This window comes from Schistocerca nitens, chromosome 6 (assembly GCF_023898315.1).
Source record: "Schistocerca nitens isolate TAMUIC-IGC-003100 chromosome 6, iqSchNite1.1, whole genome shotgun sequence".
NCBI classification, from domain to species: domain Eukaryota; kingdom Metazoa; phylum Arthropoda; class Insecta; order Orthoptera; family Acrididae; genus Schistocerca; species Schistocerca nitens.
The window spans coordinates 303,986,348-304,005,223 of NC_064619.1; the positions used below are offsets into that span (position 1 = coordinate 303,986,348).

Genomic DNA, 18,876 nt, shown 5'->3' on the forward strand with positions numbered 1-18,876 from the left:
GACAGTCAGAAGATCTTTCCGTTTGCTTAAGCGAAAATATTAAATGAGCTCTTGCTGAAGTGAACAAAGAGACTGTTTATTTAAATACTTGCGAAACAAAAACTTATCTGTAATATATAAAATTCATTATATCACTCCATATCACAAACAAAGGGCTCCCTCAAAATGTGTAAAATGTCACCAGAATCAAAGAGTATGTAAAATTTTTTAAAAAAGGTGGTAACTGTCCAAATTCGCCCTCGTATACTGTCACTTCGGACAGAGATTTAAAACACACGTGTCCGAAATCACCCCAATCCATGGGGTGACTTCGGACACTTTATTTAACTGCCTCGGATAAATGTATCTACACATCAACTTTCTGGTTCTGGGATATTTTACTCATTACACATATACCCTACCACTTCCATAACAATCAATTTAATCTAGCAATATATATGAAAGTTACAATCAAAATAACGACAAAACCGTTGAAATCACCATGTTTGACGGTACACTAAAAAATGACGAAGTTCGAAGACTTATTTTTCATATTCAGTTTACTTCTTTCATAGATTATGAATTTTAAAATAATGACAAATTACCCCCCCCCCCCCCAAAAAAAAAAATAGTGTGAGGTTAGTTGTTGAGCAATTTCTTCATCTTGAGCTTTCAAGATTTCTTACTCAACAATTTGTAGCAGAATTACAGAAAAGTGTGAAACCTACTGAGTACACGCATGAAATTATATCAATGTGATCAAATTGGCTCAACCATTCAGGACAGCAGCTGTTATTTTTGTTAATCTTTCTTTCTAAATAATTCTATAAATTGACAACAGCAGCAGTAAAGTGGCAGGTTGCAAAATGTCCATACATTGACTCGTACAGAATTAGTCCAGTTTTTGAGTGATAGTTCGCACATCAAGAAAATCATGGCCCAATCTATACACCAATGGTCTTTTTAACACAAAGTTGCATCAGTTACATGTATCAGGCAATAAGTGCACTTACAGAACTACTTCCACACAAATGTATAATGCTTAAAAGTAGTCTGAAGACCCCCACAGTTTCCCCTGCCTCAGCGGCACCCACAGGTGTGCAAGAGTCCAGCAGCTGGTTGCTACTGTATGTTCTGCCTCCACATCCCTGCATTTTCTTTGGATACAACTTGCCTCATGCTTTGTAGTTTTCTTTCTTAAGTGTTTTCTACAATCCTTGTAATCCATGTACTACACCAGAGCCACTATTTCCATGATGATTGATAGTGTCATTAGACCTTACAATACTTAGCAAAGGGAACACAGACTACTGGAAATGCTTAGTAGCCCTGTCTTAGGACTTCCAACTTTCTGAAGTCAAAGCCAGCCACAGCTGGTTAATTTCTCTGAGGGTTCATTTTGCATCACGTAATGTGCATGTGCAGCTTCCTGGACACTACAGGCAGTAAGAACTACTCACCTTAATTTTAGATATCAATGTTCAAATGCTTCCAAACATTTGCAGTTATATAACAGGTTCACTGCAGTTGTGACATGTTAAATATTATTACTGCTTTATTTAACAATTAACTTTTTTTTAATTGGTTGTTATTTTACTTTGGTTTTAGAAGGGGACTGAACATTCTTTATTCACTCTAGCATTTCACAGTTAAATTGGTACCAACTGGAAAAATTTCTTTTCATTTTACCCAGTATGTCACTACTGTAAATACACTAAAAATAGCAAATGAAAGCTTAGGTGAAGATACATTATGTCTTTTAAAAAATAATAAGTTGTCACCTGTTCCAGGTGGACCATATAACAGAACGCCTTTTGGAGGCTGTATTCCAAGGTTCTCAAACCTTTCCTTGTGCGTCATTGGTAGTACCACCGCTTCAATTAACTGCAAGTATCAAAACACACAAAATTGATAGTGTTAGCAACACGATATTGAGAGGTGGGGGCACCAAAAAAAAAAAAAAAATAATGGCAGTGGCCTGAAAGCAGATACACAGTATTTCATAAGCCAGACTGACTAACCTCTTGAATCTGTTTGTCAAGTCCTCCTATATCAGAGTACTGTTCTGTAGGTCTTTCATCAACTTCCATTGCTTTAACTCTGGCATCATATTCTGCAGGCAGTGTCTCAAGAATTAGGTAAGAGTCCTTATTTACACCAACCAAGTCACCTGGTTTTAGACGTTCTGCATCAACAAGTCCAATAACAGGCAGAAAATAGGTCTGAAATACATCAAGAATTGTGATGAGTTATTCAAATATATGCCTATGCGAACAAGTTTAAATGAGAGAGAGAGAGAGAGAGAGAGAGAGAGAGAGATGGCACAGACACCGATGGATCCACTAATGTTATTAAATGCATGTAAAATTAAGATGTTGCTTCTTAAATTTGTCTTTTGGTGATTTTATTCTTTTTAAATCCTTTGATTTAATAGACAGTCATTTGGGTGGAAGTTTACAAGTGTGGAACTCACACATTTAGCTTCTGTCAGCTTATGTTGACAATATCATCTGACACAAGTGATCAAAGGGATGAATATGGCTGAACAGAAGCCAGTTATCTGCTGGCAACCTCATATTAATGAGATTTTCTTTTTATTGTGAGATAAAAGTAAATATTAGTAACAACAACCTCAAATTATTATCCATACAAGAACAAATAAAATGTGTTTGCAGTGATGAATAGCCAAATACATGGAAAATTCATTAACACATGGCTGACCGATAATAATCTTTAACTGACACAATCCTAAAAATTCTCATCTTGAAGCTTCTTTACACCATTAACTTTGTTCATGGAAAATAAGACTATCATCTTCCAACCTAACATAGCTCTCAGGCTATGCCACATATCAGTCTCCCACCACAAACAAGATTCCACATTCAGATAAAATATTAAATACCAATTTGACAACAGTTCTGAACCAAACCAGATTCCATATTCAAATAAAATATTAAATACCACTTTTGACAACAATTCTGAAGCAAAATCAATCCATGTTCCTTACCTCTACAGGAATCTCCACTAATACGTGTTATACAAATAAAAAGTTTATGCTCGACATAACTACTGTATGAAATTCAGGGAAAACATGTAAAAAGTTAAGAATAAAGCCGAGTGTTATTTCTGTAGTAATGTTGGCATAATTTGCTGTGAGGTGTGACTGGAATGTCAGGGGGCGTGTTAACAGCTTATTTCAATTGTTGAATGAGAGAACAGTGGCTAGTCTTGGTTCAGAGGCAAGTTTTCATGTCCTACACCTAACACATCCTCAGAATGTGCAATGTTTTAATGTAAAAAAGGTTGTCGGCAATCTATGGCAGTTTGTTAACAATAATTACACTTCTGAAGTAACAGTTTAAGTTACATGTCTAATGACCCACTCTGACCGCAACTTTAGACTGCGCAACAAACCATTGTAAGACTATAAAGGATTGTCTTACATTCGCAGATTCAGCTTTTGCTGTTGAGGTCAACATTTTTATGTTGTGTAATAGATTAATACAGAGTTTGTCTTACATTTACAGCTGAAGTTCTGGCAACTGAGGTCACGCAGGCGTTTAATTTGAAGAATTCAGAAGGATTGGAGGGTAAATAGTGATACTACACTAGGACAAATCTGGGGGAAGGATGTGGTGGAAGGACATTCAGATAAGGGTTCATTATAGGCTACAGCTTGGTGGGGGTTGAAACAGAGGGAGGTTTCTTGAACATGTCGTGTCTGCCAAAGAAAGGTAGTAAGATAGGAAGAGGACACCAATGTTGCTGCAAACTGTGTCACGAGGCATTTTGCAACGACCCTGTAGGATAAAACCCTAGACAGATAACTGTCACTGGCAGAAGGCTACAGGGCTTACACCAAACCTGAGAGGAAGAGGAACACGTCCCCACAGAAAGGAGGAGGAGGAGGAGGGGAAGAAGATTAAGAGTTTAACATCCCGTCGACAACGAGGTCACTGGAGATGGAACACCAGCTCAGGTTAGGGAAGGATGGAGAAGGAAAGCAGTCATGCCCTTTCAAAGGAAACATCCCAGCATTTGCCTTAAGTAATTTATGGAAATCACTGAAAAACTAAATAGGATGGCAAGACAAGGGTTTCTACATTTGTCCTCCCAAATGCAAGTCAAGCGTATTTTAGAAGCGAGTCAGGAACATAAATTTTGCTGGTCGTACCCCTTTCATACACAGCAGTAGACTGGGTTATATTCAACATACGAGGCATAAAGGACACCACAGAGTGCCTACGCTCTGCCACCTCTTAGGCATAATCAACACAAAAGGATGCCTGTAGTTGGCACCGCGTAAGAAGGTCCCCGACAGCTTGGAGCACTGTTATCAGCTTTCAGCTGCGAAGCACTAACAGCTTTAGGCAAAAAGGTTGGATTAAAAGAGGGGGGGGGAAGCAACCAAACTGCTAGGTCATTGGTCCCTTGTTCCGAATAAAACAATGCCACAAGGGTGAGATTAAACAAGCGAGACTGACAACACAAAACAGAGAGAAACAAAAAACCGCAAGAACGACGGAAGGGCAACAAACACTTAAACGCACAAAAGGGGAGAAGAAAACCACAGAAAGGCAAGAAACAGGTAGAAGAGATTAAAACAACAAAACAGATTACCATGGTTGGCTGATCATGAGAATAGAAAGGAGAAGTCAGCCACTCTGCAATACATTAAAACCTCCACCGTAAAAGCAATAGGGTGGAGGACACAGAGGGCCAAAGGACATGCGCTAAAACTTTGATCAAATGATAAAACCCACCCTCGCAAATAAAACGTAAAAAATATCAGCCAATGAGGCATTGTCAGATGAAATTAGCGGCAATGAGTCCAGTAACCAAAGATTTCGTTTCAGGGCAGTCAAAGTGGGACAGTGCACCAGAATATGGGCCACCGTCAACCGGGCACCGCACCGACACTGAGGCAGGTCTTCCCAGCGCAGCAGGTAGCCGTCAATCGCCCAAGTGTGGCCAATGTGGAGCTGCCGGCACTGAACCACACAGTCCCTACAAGAGACCCGTATGGAGGACTGCCACACATTCATAGTCTCCTTAATGGCATGGATTTTGTTTTTCGCACCAAGACTATGCCATTCCGTCTCCCAAAGACTAAAAACCTGGCAGCGTAAAAATGAACCCAGGTCAGTTATTGGAATGCCGATTTCCAAGAGCAGTTTCCGTGTAGCCTGTTTGGCCAGCCTGTCAGCAAGTTCATTGCCTGGGATTCCGATGTGTCCTGGGGTCCACACAAATACCACTGAACGACCGGACCATTCCAGGGCCTAGGACCAGTCTCCTGGATGTTCGCTACAAAAGGATGACGAGGGTAGCAATGGTCGATAGCCTGTAGGCTGCTCAAGGAGTCAGTATACACAAGAATTCTCTGACACAGAAGTGCGAGCAAAGTGCTCGGCAATCACGTCTGTGTCGGTAGATAACATGACACTTACATTAACACTGGGAACACCTATTGGGGTCTGGTACCAAAAAACTCATTTGGTCTTTGCTCAGACTTGGGAAGGTGATGTACAACACACAATGGTTGAGACTTATCTCTCCCAACACTCCTGTTTCCGTCTTTTGGTAAGCTGGCAAATGCAAGCACAGAGCCATTTAAAGGCTATGAGGTGCTCCAGGGGGAAGGGTGCCGCTGTAGAGCTCACCCATGCTCCTTAATTGCCTCAGCGACTTCCGGTGACCACCAAGGGACTGTCTTTCACCGGGGGCACCCTAAAGAACGAGGGATAGCGTTTTCCACTGCAGTAACGATTGATTGCAGTTAACTGCTCAACCGCCACATCAATGTTACCATGTGGGGGAGATTCAACGGTGACAGCAGAGGTGAAAGCGTCCCAGTCTGCCTTGGTTAAAGCCCATCTGGGCAGGTGTCCCTGGGCCTGACGCCAGGGCAGTGACAGGAAGATGGGGAAGTGGTCACTAGCACACAGGTCACCATGTGCTCTCCAGTGGACAGATGGGAGAAGGCGAGGACTGCAAACCGAGAGATCAATGACCGAATATGTGACATGTGCCACACTGAAACGTGTGGGGGCACCTTTATTTAAGAAGCAGGTCAAGTTGTGACAGTAAATTTTCAACATCTTTGCCTCAGCCAGTACGTAGGGTGCCACCCCACAAGGGGTATGAGCGTTAAAAACTCCCAGAAGTAGGAAAGGTTTAGGGAGTTGATCAATCAGTGCAGCCAATGCGTTCAAGGGTATGCACCATCTGGAGGAAGATATACACAAACAGTTATTTCCTGTGTCGTCCTTATCCTGAAAGCCACAGCTTCAAGAGGGATTTGAAGGTGCAGTTCAGGACACAAATGCACACTCCATCTGACACTATTATATTCACTACAATTCTTATAATGTCCCCTATAGCTGCGGAGGGCAGTGGTCTGCATTTCCGGGAAACCAGGTTTCCTGAAGGGCAATGCAGAAAGCAGGTGTAAAGCTTAAGAGTTGCTGTAGCTCATCCAGGTGGTGGAAAAATCCGCTGCAATTCCACTGGAGGATGAAGTTATCGTGATGCTGGGAAGCCATGAAGCGCGCACGGAGGCAGTTTATGCCTCAAGGTCACCTGCTGCCACCGAATGAGTATGTGTAGCCGTTTTTATGGTGTATGAGGCATCAGTGAGATACAGGTCCTCAGGGAACAATATCTCCACCGCATCCTCAGATGCAGAATTGATAGGGAGTGGTGGTGTTGGGGCCACCAGAGAGTCCTGTTTCTTACCAAACTTCTTAGTTTGCTTGCTCTCTCGCTTCTCTTTAGGGGCTTGTTGGGAAGATTTCTCCGAAGCAGCTTCAGGCACAGAGGAAGACTATGAAGCTCTTCATACAGCAGTTTTTGGCTCCTTGAGCCACTGTCAAGTGTTCGCCGTGGCGTTAGTGGAGACCTTGGTAGAGAGGGCTCCAAGGGACCCCTTCTGCACGAGAGGAGCCAGAGAAGGCTGTTGCTTCTCCAGCAGGGGGGAGGGGACCGATGTCCCCTGCATTTGGGGGTGGGGGCCCTTGCTCCCGAAGTAGGTGCTCTGAGAGCAACTGAGGAAGATTTGCCCACTACCACCAAAGGGGTGGATGTATTGTGGTGGCCCGGAGGGCCCATTGTTCATGACACGAAGTGAGGAACCACTGGCACTTTTAATAGCTGCAGCATTTGTCAACGTCAACCGAATGGGATGTATTGTTTCAAATTTATGTTTAGCCTCTGTGTAAGTCAACCAGTCCAAGGTCGTGTACTCCAAGATTTTCCGCTCCTTTTGGAGTACTGGGCAGTCTGCGAGCATGGGGAGTGGTGCTCTCCACAGTTGATGCAAGTGGGAGGACACACACACATGCAGTATCTGGGTGCAGTGGACATCCTCAGTCTCAACATGTGGTGCTGGAAATGCAGCAGGAAGACATGTGCCCGAACTTCCATCACTTAAAGCACCGCACAGGGGGAGGGGTGTATGGTTTAACATCACAGTGGTAAACCATCACCCTGACCTTTTCAGGCAATGAATCACCCTCAAACGCCAAGATGAAGGCACCGGTAGCAACCATGTTGTCTTTGGGTCCCCTGTAAACGCACCGGATGAAATGAACACCCTGCCATTCTAAATTGGCACAGAGCTCATCGTCATACTGCAAGAGGAGATTGCAATGGAAACTGATCCCCTGCACCATGTTGAGGCTTTTATGGGGAGTGACGGAAACAAGAATAGCATCCAGTTTATCACAGGTGAGTAACGTTCAGGACTGGGCTAGGGATGCTGTCTGAATCAAGACTGCGCCCATTTCGCATCTTGGACAGTGCTGTCACTTCTCCAAACTTATTCTCAAGTTGTTCAATGAAAAATTGAGGCTTCGTAAGTAGAAAGGAGTCCCCACCAGTTCTGCTACAGACTCGAGGCGAATAGGGCTCTCTCCGTTCTGTAGTCCTATGTTCCTCCCATGATGTAGCGAGGGAGGGAAACCAGCAAGAGATGACTTAATCCGCTTCATTGCGAGTCATCTGCCCTGATGCCACCCACTCCGATCAGGGGCTCTCCCCACAGGTGCCCTAGCCACAGCAAAGGCCAACGGGCATGATGGTCGTTTCTGGGAGTCCTGATGCCCCAGGAAGACAGGAATCTACTCCTTTGCATACATGGGGAGTTTACAGCTCAGGCATCAGCAGTGCGATCCCTGTGTTGTCTGGGGGCTACCACCAAAAGGGTACATCATGGTCCCACCACAACGGACTGGCTACCGTGCTGGATATTGGGAACAGAGAAATCCACTATTGTCATGGGGGCAAATGAAGACAGGAAACAATGGAAGAAGATGATACACCCAGGAATGTGTCCTTGTCCATATAGTTGAATCACAGGCGGAGATGCAAAGCCATGACAAGAGAGGTAGGAGATTGAATCTAAGGGCACTATGGTTAACTCTTGCACCACATAATGCATCCTTCCCCAAATGGCCCACACTTCTGCATGATTCTGAAAGTGGCAGGTCAAACCAAAGAATGGGACCTGAACTCATACATCCGGAAAGTGTGAGACTCCTTTTAGTTGCCTCTTACGACAGGCACGAATACCTTGGACCTATTCTAACCCGCGGATCCGCAGTGAGTGCTGCAGGCAAAAACAGTGGCCATCAATAGAGCTGTGACAACACTGAGGCATTTCCACCACGACGTTTACAAAATCGCATTCCGTTATTGGTTCAGGTAGGCCTGCGAAACTTTCTTGTGCAGCCCCCTATATGTCAGGAACCAACATACACCAACTCAAATACAGCATCACAGGAAGTATCAGCTAACATTTTGTCTCTAACAAAAGCTGTTCCAGATAACAACAGAGATCAAAGTTGATAAAATGTTGGTCATTTTCCAAAGCAACAATAACTCAACCAGGTAGCACTGTTAACCAAATCAACATCCTTCAACGTTATCACTCTATGCTTCAAATTATCAAATGAACTTTATGACCACAACAAAAAAGCTACATCATCTTTCCTCATCTGCGCAGCCACCATACATACCCCTGTTTCATGAATAAACGAAACATTCTATCAATAAAAACTACTTCAGTATGGGTACGAAATGAGGTATCTAACCGCCAAAATAGGTTTTAGTCCAGTCACCTAGCAAAGTATCCAATACTCAAAACCTAGACAACCAGTTAATGCAGCTGACAGTACTTACATAAAATAGCATTCTGTGAAAGGAATGAGGGTATTTTTTATGATCAATGCATGGTGAACATTAGTATGCACATGACTGTTTTTAGCTGTGTACGGAAATTGGCGTTCATTGAATTTTTTATGAATCTGTAGGTTGTGTTATTAGCTGCAGTTAATAACAATTAAGATTGGTGGGGATCATGCAGTTTGTTCTAACTATTTCAGTCAACTAGGATTTTCGATAACAGTACAATCAGTGAGTTTTGGTTTCTGGTGTCATGGACTTTGTTCTAGCTACTTTAAGTTAGTTAGGTTTGTGATAATAGTGCAGTGATTTCTTGAATTTAAGTGCTATGAAGTTGGTTCTAGCTGCATACATTAAGTTTTCTGTACCAGTTTTTACAGTGCATGGTCTACTGTGTTATTGGGGACTTCGTTCGAGCTATAGGTCATGTGATGCCTTCAACATCAGTTTTTACTGCTTTATTCGTGTACGGAGGCTATGCAGATTTTTCCTTTTTTCTTTTCTTTTCTTTTTGAGTATGTATTTTATATTAGGAATACCATTTATTTTGTCTGTCAGCACCCAAAACCTCCAACTCATGTAGCTGCTCCACAAGTTTCATGTTCTCCTTCAAATTCTTTTGATTAAATTTTGTATAATGGGACTGTTTTCATGTTTTTGCACCTTGAATGTGTGACACTGTGGTTGTCGTATTACAAAGGCAAAATACAGTATCCACCCTGCTGCTGACCTCGGGGGAGGGGGGGGGGGGGGTGAGAGAGCCAACAATCAGTATTGGATTTTTGGTATCTACCAAATCTTTTCCTTTTCCAATAAAACTTTTAAAGGCCCGTACACACACCATATCTCTTTACAGAAAAAGAAAATATATTTCAAGCCCTAAACACTGTAGGACTACCAGAAACTGTTATGAGGACAATGGAGTTAGCAATGCAGCAGTGGCAACATACATTCTATATGCAGTCAGCAGCCATTTACTACTAAATATATGCAAGATTGTACAAAAGAAAATTAATAGTAAGAAGATGACTGCTGTATACAAGCTGGTTAGAGTGAATCTTGTTTGTGGTGCCACAGATCTGTAGCACAGTCCAAGGCCTAGGAGTAGAAGCATGTCAAGTCACCCAGGCCTTGACACCAACCATTTCAGATTTTGATGAAACTTGGTACAATTACTTCTTTTATCATCCTGAAAGCACTTGTAAATTTTTTTTGCTCTATCTCTAATAGGTTTTTTTTATAAATTTTTAAAGTTTTTAGATTTGGCATTGTTTCAGCAGTCGGAAATCTTAACTTAAACGTGTCCCCACAACTAAAAAAATTTTTATATTAAAGAATACTCAAGATATCAGTATGAAATTTTGGAATAAGTTTGTGTATAATATCTAAATGTTAAAAAAAATTACCATAAAGATATATTAAAATCTTCCAAATGAAAAAAATTTACAAGTTGTTGTTGGTTTTTTTTTCTCTCTCTCTCTTTTAAGCTAATGGATGTTTAGTTTTACAAAAACTGCAATATCTAGAGTCTCAGACCTGATAGAAAGCTCAAATTTGTTTTAAAATGCTCTTAATTGTATAGGCTAGTAGATAAAAGAAAAATTATGTTGGCTTTTTAACCTGTTTAATAGTTATCTAATTTTTAAAATAATAATAATTATATTTTAAAAATAAAAAGTACCAAGTGACTTAGACACCGAAAATAAGTTTTTGTCTTCTTGGAGTAACAATGTACGCTTGGATTTTGTTTTGAAGTAAAAAATTATTACAGTGTTAAATAGTGCTTGGATAGTACTTTATTAAGTTTATTCAAACTTTCAGTAAGTACTGTTACTTAGTTTACAGATATTCTTTTCCAATATCCTATAAAAGTAACCAGAACAGTAATCAGACCAAAAGTGAAATCGGTATGTCCGATATTCAAACCTGTAGCATATGGTTATTTAAAAAATCCGACTGTTTCCAAACAACCTACACACTTTCAAAAAAGTTACAACCGGTATCTGAATTGAGTGAGGAAGAAAAAGATTTGATCCACTTATGATCTGGAATTAATCTGTGTGAATTTAAGAATATATGTTCACACCACAGCTACTACTTTTTAAATGTTTCTGAAAAGTATCAAACAACATGTGTAGACCCACTAAAATAACACAAAAAGCCCATCAAAAAATCGTTGTGAAGTGTAGGCTTGGATCTTTCAAAACAATTACTGACAAAAAATACTAGCATAAAACCTGGACAAAAGCTTTGCTCAACATGCCATAACTTTTGTGAGGAAAAATTAAGAGTTGAAGTCAATGAATATGAAACAGATAATGAAGTCATGGTTGAATTAGAATCATTGGAATCCAGAAATCCCTCGTACAAACAAACATTGCTCTTGATAATTTAGGTTTAACACCGATAAAGCTTCATGGCTTGTCAGAACAAAGTAAAGGGTCTTATTTTAAAAGGAAGGTTAGCAGTATTGAAAAGACTGCAAAAGAGGCAGTTTCATCAAAAGCATTAAAATATGATGCACCAAGTTCTGATGATGATGAAGAAGATACAAGTGCGGTTGAGAAAGCAAAGAATTTTGATGTAATGATTTCTCTTATGAAAGAGAAGATTTCATCTGTTGGGAGGTCTAGAAAAATCCAGATTCTGACCTTGGCTCCAGATTCTTGGAGCCGAAATAAAGTGATGAAAGAACTTAATGTGAGTGAGTACACGGTGTGACAAGCTAGAAAGTTAAAATCTGAAAAGGGTATTTTGGAAACTCCTGGTCCAAAAAAAGGTAAAACTCTTTCTGAAAATACAGTAAGACTTGTAACAGATTTTTATGAAAAGGATGAAAGTTCCAGAGTGCTACCTGGAACAAAAGACAAAGCAAGTGTTCAAAAAAATATGTACATGCAAAAAAGACTCATTTTGTGTAACTTGAGAGAACTCTGTTATTCTTTCAAATGGGAGAATCCCGAGGTAGAAGTAGGATTTTCAAAATTTTGTTTCTTGAGACCTAAATGGTGTATCCTTGCTGGTGCTGCAGGCACACACACTGTATGTGTATGCAGTATCCACCAGAATGTTAAACTATTACTGGATGCTGTGAAAATTGAAGAATCTTATAAAGAACTAATTAAGATGCTTGTGTGCAACACGGAAAACCAAAACTGCATGCTACATCATTGCGACAGCTGTCCTGCAAATACTGCACTAACTGAGTACTTAACTGAAAAACTAAGTGAAGATTATGATTTAGAAGAAGAAATTGTAATCAGTCAGTGGGTTAACACAGACAGGGCAGAAATGATCAAACAGTCTATCAGTGTTGAAGACTACATTTCTTTATTGGTTAGGTCACTGGAAAAGCTCACCCTGCACTCGTTTATAGCAAAATCCCAATCAGCAGCCTTTAAAAGATTGAAAGAAGACCCACCACCCAAAACAGCAATTATTGTGATGGATTTCAGTGAAAATTATTCCTTTGTTATACAAAATGAGATCCAAAGTTACCACTGGAATAGAGGTGGTTGTACTCTACACCCAGTTGGAGTTTTTCTAAGAAATGAGGAAAACAATGTTTTTGTTTCCAACCACTGTTTTATTAGTGATGACCAAGAACATGATGCTGGTTTTGTTAACTTTGTACAAAAAGAAATTACAAAGTGGCTGTCATTACATCATACTGACATTGACTCAGTTCACTACTTTACAGATGGTTGTGCTGGGCAGTATAAAAATAGAAACAGTTTTAAAAATTTGACTGAACACTTGAGAGACTTTAATTTGAAGGCCCAACACTCTTTGTCATGGGAAGTCAATTTGTGATGGCCTAGGAGGAACTATTAAAAGAATTTTAAGGAAAGCCAGTCTACAGCTTTCAGACGAAGAACAAATAATGACAGCAATCGATGTGTACAAGTTTTGTGAAAAAAATACTGAAAACATTCATTTTCACTTTATTGACAAAAAAGAAGCTGATTTGCTATGGTTAAAACTAGAAAAACGTTTTTCAGCAACCCGAACCATTCCTGGAACAAGAAGTTTTCATAACTTCAAACCACTTCCAACAAACAACCTTGAAATTAGAAGGACTACAGATAGTGTAAAACCCTCCTTAGTCTTTTCTTTCCATTCTTCTTCTGATTGGGTTCATGTTGAACCATCCATAAATAGCTATGTGGCTGCAAATTATGATGGTAACTGGTACTTTGGACTGATAAAAATGATATTCAATGATGAAGAAGATGCAGAAATTCTATTTCTACATCCTTCAGGACCAGCTGCATCATTTTATTGGCCTGAAAAAGAAGATTCTTGCATAGTGCCTTTGGAGCACATAGTCTGTGTAGTAGACGCACTTCAATCAAGCGGCACTGGAAGAATGTATTACTTCAAAAAAGACTGTATCAAAAGAACTGAAAGCTCTTGGATGAAGTGGAAAAACAGTTTGAATCAGCATTAATGTTTATTAAAAAGACAAAATTATTCAAAAAATTCAATGTTTCAAGCAATCAGTTGGGCTATACATAAGTGTCGTAAGTACACTATCTTTGTACATAATTCTAATGTAATCTACTATAATTAATAAACATGTTAAAAAGACATCATTATTTTTGTTTTATCAAGTAGCCTATATGTTTAAGAGTAAATCAAAACAAATTTCAGCATTCTATCAGGTCTGAGACTCTAGATATTGCAATTCTTATAAAAGAAAACATCCGCCGAAAAAAAGAAAAAAATACATATATATTTTTTTCATAGAAAATATATTTTAATAGTATCATTTTTATCTTCAAATATGTATAATAAACAAACTTGCTGTAAAAATTCATGATGTTATCTCAAAGAGTTTTTAACATAAGCAATTTTAAAGTTTTGAACACAAATTAAATTTACCATTTCCGAAGGTTCGGAAAACACAAAACCTTTAAAAATTTATAAAAAAAAACTATAAGAGATACAGCAAAAAAAATTGCAGGTGTTGTCAGGATGGTATTAGAACCATTTGAGCCAAATTTCATGAAAATCTAAGGAGGTGGGTGTAAAATTTATTTTTTATTGGGTGATTTGATGACCCCTATGTGCCTAAGCTTCTATAAGGTCAAGGCAGCTAATTACTTTTAAAAAATCCCACCACTACAATTGGGAACAGTGAGATGATTGTATATTTGGTATATTGTTAATATTTACCAGGATTTGCTTTTCCTTTAAGGCACCAGTAAATTACTATTCATTATAGTATGACCATACCTGTCTTGTTGATGTTTTTATTACAGCACATTTTCCTTTCCTCTGTGAATCAAGGTCAACAACTGCCCCATCTTCTTCCCCCTGATCCTGAGGATCAACATCTAACAGCTGCAAGAAAAAAATTAATATTCAGGGGAATATGCACTTCATGCTTTGTTTAAGCCCGACTAATGTAGCTAAATAAGTAGTAATATGAGCTATTCCCTTTATTAAACCCAATGACAACTGCTTTTAAATATATAAAAAGAGCAATTGTCCATCACAATTAGGCAACACACACACGCAACACACACACACACACACAAAGAATTAAGACTGGCATAACACCCAAAACTGAGCTTGCATATGAACGTTTATCAACTAGACCTACGATAATATTTTTACTTCCACACTTACCTTAAGTCATAAATCATTAACTTAAATGAAAATTGTTCTTAAGCAATTTCTGCCAAAGGCATGTTAAATAATGTAAGCAAGAATTGAGCAGGGTGGGGTAACTCGCACATTCATTAGTCTTGATGTGAAAGATTAACAGTTTTGATATTTCATAACAAATGGTTCTGTACACTTGCTACTTTCATAGTGTGTTCTGGTTTTCTTCAAACTGATTATCAGTTGATGTCTGTTTGACTGGGAAAGATTTGAGTTCAGGTGTTTCCTACTCACTATTAGTAATTCAGTATTTCAAATGACATTACCCAGACATGTTATTACTACTACCCAAAATCATTTGACGATTATTCATGTAAATCAACATGTTAAACGTTACTATGTCAATGTTAGTAACTAAGATTTGCGATGTCACGAAATTAAAGGCATTTTATGTTTGAATTGTGCACTGTTGTAATGTATGAGTTTTGAAGTGTTAGCGCATGTGCAATGTTAATACCTTCAGAGACCACTGCAACAAAAATAAAACGTTCCTCCCGTAGCAAACCTTCGGAACTTGTCAAATCAACACACCGCACATCACTTGCAACACTATCTGCAAGTTACTCTCCACGCACTATATTACGTCCTTCTTTTAATAACATTTGTTTGCTTACGAAACTAAATCCCTTGTTGGCTAGGAACTAAAATACGGCTAGTATGAACGAGTCAACCCACATCAAGCCTTGTTTGAAGGCTGTGAACTTACCTCGATAACATTTGATACAAGGTAGGGAAGAGTTTTGTTAACTTTTATTTTCTCAGTATTTTCTTTAATTTTTTCGTTTTGTGCTTGAAGTTCATGAGATATCCTCATCACTTCACTCTTCATTATTTTTATTTCATTATCCAAAAGCCTCGTCCTACTAACGAGTTCATCTGTTGACATTCGCAGGACCTCCTCCCCCAAGCCTTCCTACAATTGTAAACAGAAAATACGCACTTATATACACATGACACTTGTTAACCTGTAACTGAAACTGTAATTAAGCCGAGAATTCGAAAATTGCAAGATACTGTTTCTTAACCTATAACTACAGTATTCAATTTTGAACATGTCATCGTTGACATGGCCAAACTTTGAGACTGTTGTTTCTGAATAAATAGATTCTGTAAAATGCAACTTAATGGGCACTTGCGTAATTAGCATAGAGAAAAGAAATGTTACGTAGCGTGATAGGTACATCAGTTGTATAAATTACCTCTCCATCTCCCCATGTTACAGGTTCTTCCACCGCTGTCGATGCCATGTTTGTTTCCCCTTTCCAGCCACAGATGTTACTTTCGACGTTGATACCAACCAAGGTGGTTAACTAAAAGAACTAACGAGTTTTTGTTTAAAAAAATTGTTGCATGGTATAGTTCACGGAGTGAGTAGGTACAAGAGTTCAGTGTGTGATGCTTTGTACATATTATAAAAATTAATTTCAAAAACCATATCTGTGGAAGAGGAATATCCCTGAGTAAAGATTCATTCACACAGGCCGTCACGATACATCTAAACATTCTACAATGCATTTCCAATGGTGGCTTCCACCCAGACCTTCAATTGACCGTCACGTCACGTCAAGGTTTCTCGAGAAGAAAAGTTTGACAAAGTTGGCATCTGTTTTCATCGGAAGTGCTAAACTGCATATGTTCCATGGCGACTTGGATTTTTTTTTAATATTGGGTTTTCTTCCACAAGCGGTGTTTGTTATTGGAAACAGAAAAATTATTTAGATTTTACAATAACAGAACAGAGCTGACACCCGTACCATGTGTGTACAAGAACTTAAGTTGATGAAGCAATTTTCATTAAATAACATATTAAGAGAAACATTCAGCTCTAATGACGGAGAAAAACATAGTTGTTTATGACAGTGGGAGCAGTCGCCGCCAGAGTGAAGTGTGCATAGGTGTAAGTTGTTTTTAATTTTCTGGGACGGTTCCAGTTGACAGTTCCGTTATTCCTTAGATTTTATTGTTATTTCTTGGTTGTGCCTGTGATTGTCAATAAATTTGATGGCAATCCTGACGTGTGAAAATTTTTTGGATACGTCATACCTGTAGTAAAGGTACTTACAAAGTGATGACCTCCCAAACAATCAGAGATTCACAAACAGACATGCAGGGCGAAGCAATATCATCGGGCCAAGTTATGACGTGCATGCATACTAACCAGCAGTTAGCAAACCTCCGAGACGCGTTGTGCAGACAGATCGAAGAACTGCAATTGGCAATGAAGGAGCGGGGGAGTTCAATGCCGAGCCCGAGTACAAGAAATATGCGGCGACAAACAACCTGCAAACGGAGGTGCGGATGCTGCAGTTCCTGCCAGACAAACCGGTACTTTGGTTCAAATGGCTCTAAGCACTATGGGACTTAACATCTGAGGTCATCATTCCCCTAGACTTAGAACTACTTAAACGTAACTAACCTAAGGACATCACACACATCCATGCCCAAGGCAGGATTCGAACCTGCGGCTGTAGCGGTAGCGCGGCTCCGGACCGAAGCACCTAGACCCGCTCGGCCACACCAGCCGGTCAGTACTTTGGTTTGTGATGTTTAAGCTAGATTTGAGCACAATGAAATATCCAACGAACGCATGGGGTTTGTGGTGCCAATCAACGCATTATACATGAAGGTGGCATACTTAAGCCAGCCAGCAGAATGACAGTATATGTACTTGGAAAATTGTGATCAGCAGGACGTGCAAACTGCTAGCTCAACATATAGACAGGTACTGAAGATCAAGGAAATGGAAGACAGAACATCCTACGAATATTAGTGACACCAACAGTGAAGGAGAGCTACCTGATGCGAAGCTGTTGCACATACGGCTAGCGCAGTTGTTGGGGGCAGCCTAGGGAGCAGTAGTGGCCTGTGATAAAGACGATGTGCAGGTGCAGATAACGTTGGCAGACGAAGTTTTCGCAACATTGGACAGTACATGTACAGCATACATAACAATGGTCACTGACTGTTTTGCACAGCAAGAGACCACAGCAATAAGGAAGGGCCAGCACACCGATATTACTAAAAAGCTACATGAGCCCTGTTCTAGAGAGGCAAGTGTCGATGTTATTGCAAAACAAGAAGAGTATACCTGGGCCAGGAACAAATAAAACACAGCTACTGGGAATAGCCAACAGGAAGAGTTTTGTTAGTATCAACAACTGTCTGCCTACAGAGCAACAAGATGGACCAAACAATGCGCGTACCAAAATGACGCCAAATGACAACAGTGGCCGGACGTTGGCCTGGCAGGCGGCAAAAATCAACAGCAGCGCTTTCAGCAGAGAGTGATGAGGAAACTTTGTCAACTTATCTACACCACCACACAGGTTATATGTTAAAGACATGAGGTTGGGACACAACATCCTAATTGGTTCAGGATCAGACGTTAGTGCACAGCCCATTGGAGACAGCAGAACTACAGCCACAGCCCCGCAAATGAATCTCATAGCAGTGAATAAATCAGCAATAGCGATATAGGGAAACTACAAAATGGAGGTATATTTAGGGTTCCGTGAGTTACCAAGGGACCTTTGTATTAGCGGAGATGGTAGAGGCCATACTGGGTGCCAATTTCCTATATGAGAAGGGAATAGAGGTATGTATCAGCGCCACACAGGTTAGGAAAGATAGAGAACTCGTCACAGGTATACTAGGACGAAAAACAAATCAGACCATGAACTACACACACACGGTTTGGTAGTAAATGGTGAAAGTGGCAGCAACTTGGTGCATGTCACACAGCACAGTGCGCCACATTAGGATGACTTGCCGGCCGGAGTGGCCGAGCGGTTCTAGGCGCTGCAGTCTGGAACCGCGCGACCGCTACGGTCGCAGGTTCGAATCCTGCTTCGGGCATGGATGTGTGTGATGTCCTTAGGTTAGTTAGGTTTAAGTAGTTCTAAGTTCTAGGGGACTGATGACCACAGCAGTTAAGTCCCATAGTGCTCAGAGCCATTTGAACCATTTTTAGGATGACTTGAGGTCAATTAGCCTTGAAGTGGCCATGGAGGTTAGCCCCAGATCGTTTCATAGCAGCAATGCAAG

At 40.1% G+C, this 18,876-nt stretch overlaps 1 protein-coding gene across 1 annotated transcript in view; it reads right to left on the reverse strand.

Moving 5' to 3' along the window:
* LOC126262822 (26S proteasome regulatory subunit 6A-B) overlaps nt 1-16,183 on the reverse strand; it is a 29,407-nt gene extending 13,224 nt beyond the window's left edge. The window contains exons 1-5 of the mRNA XM_049959670.1: nt 16,032-16,183; nt 15,539-15,745; nt 14,401-14,508; nt 2,001-2,201; nt 1,761-1,863 (exon numbers count right to left, since the gene is read on the reverse strand). Coding sequence (XP_049815627.1) covers nt 1,761-1,863; nt 2,001-2,201; nt 14,401-14,508; nt 15,539-15,745; nt 16,032-16,079 — 667 coding nt within the window. The 5' untranslated portion in view covers nt 16,080-16,183. The remainder of the gene's footprint in view (nt 1-1,760; nt 1,864-2,000; nt 2,202-14,400; nt 14,509-15,538; nt 15,746-16,031) is intronic.
* Nucleotides 16,184-18,876: the final 2,693 nt, after the last annotated feature.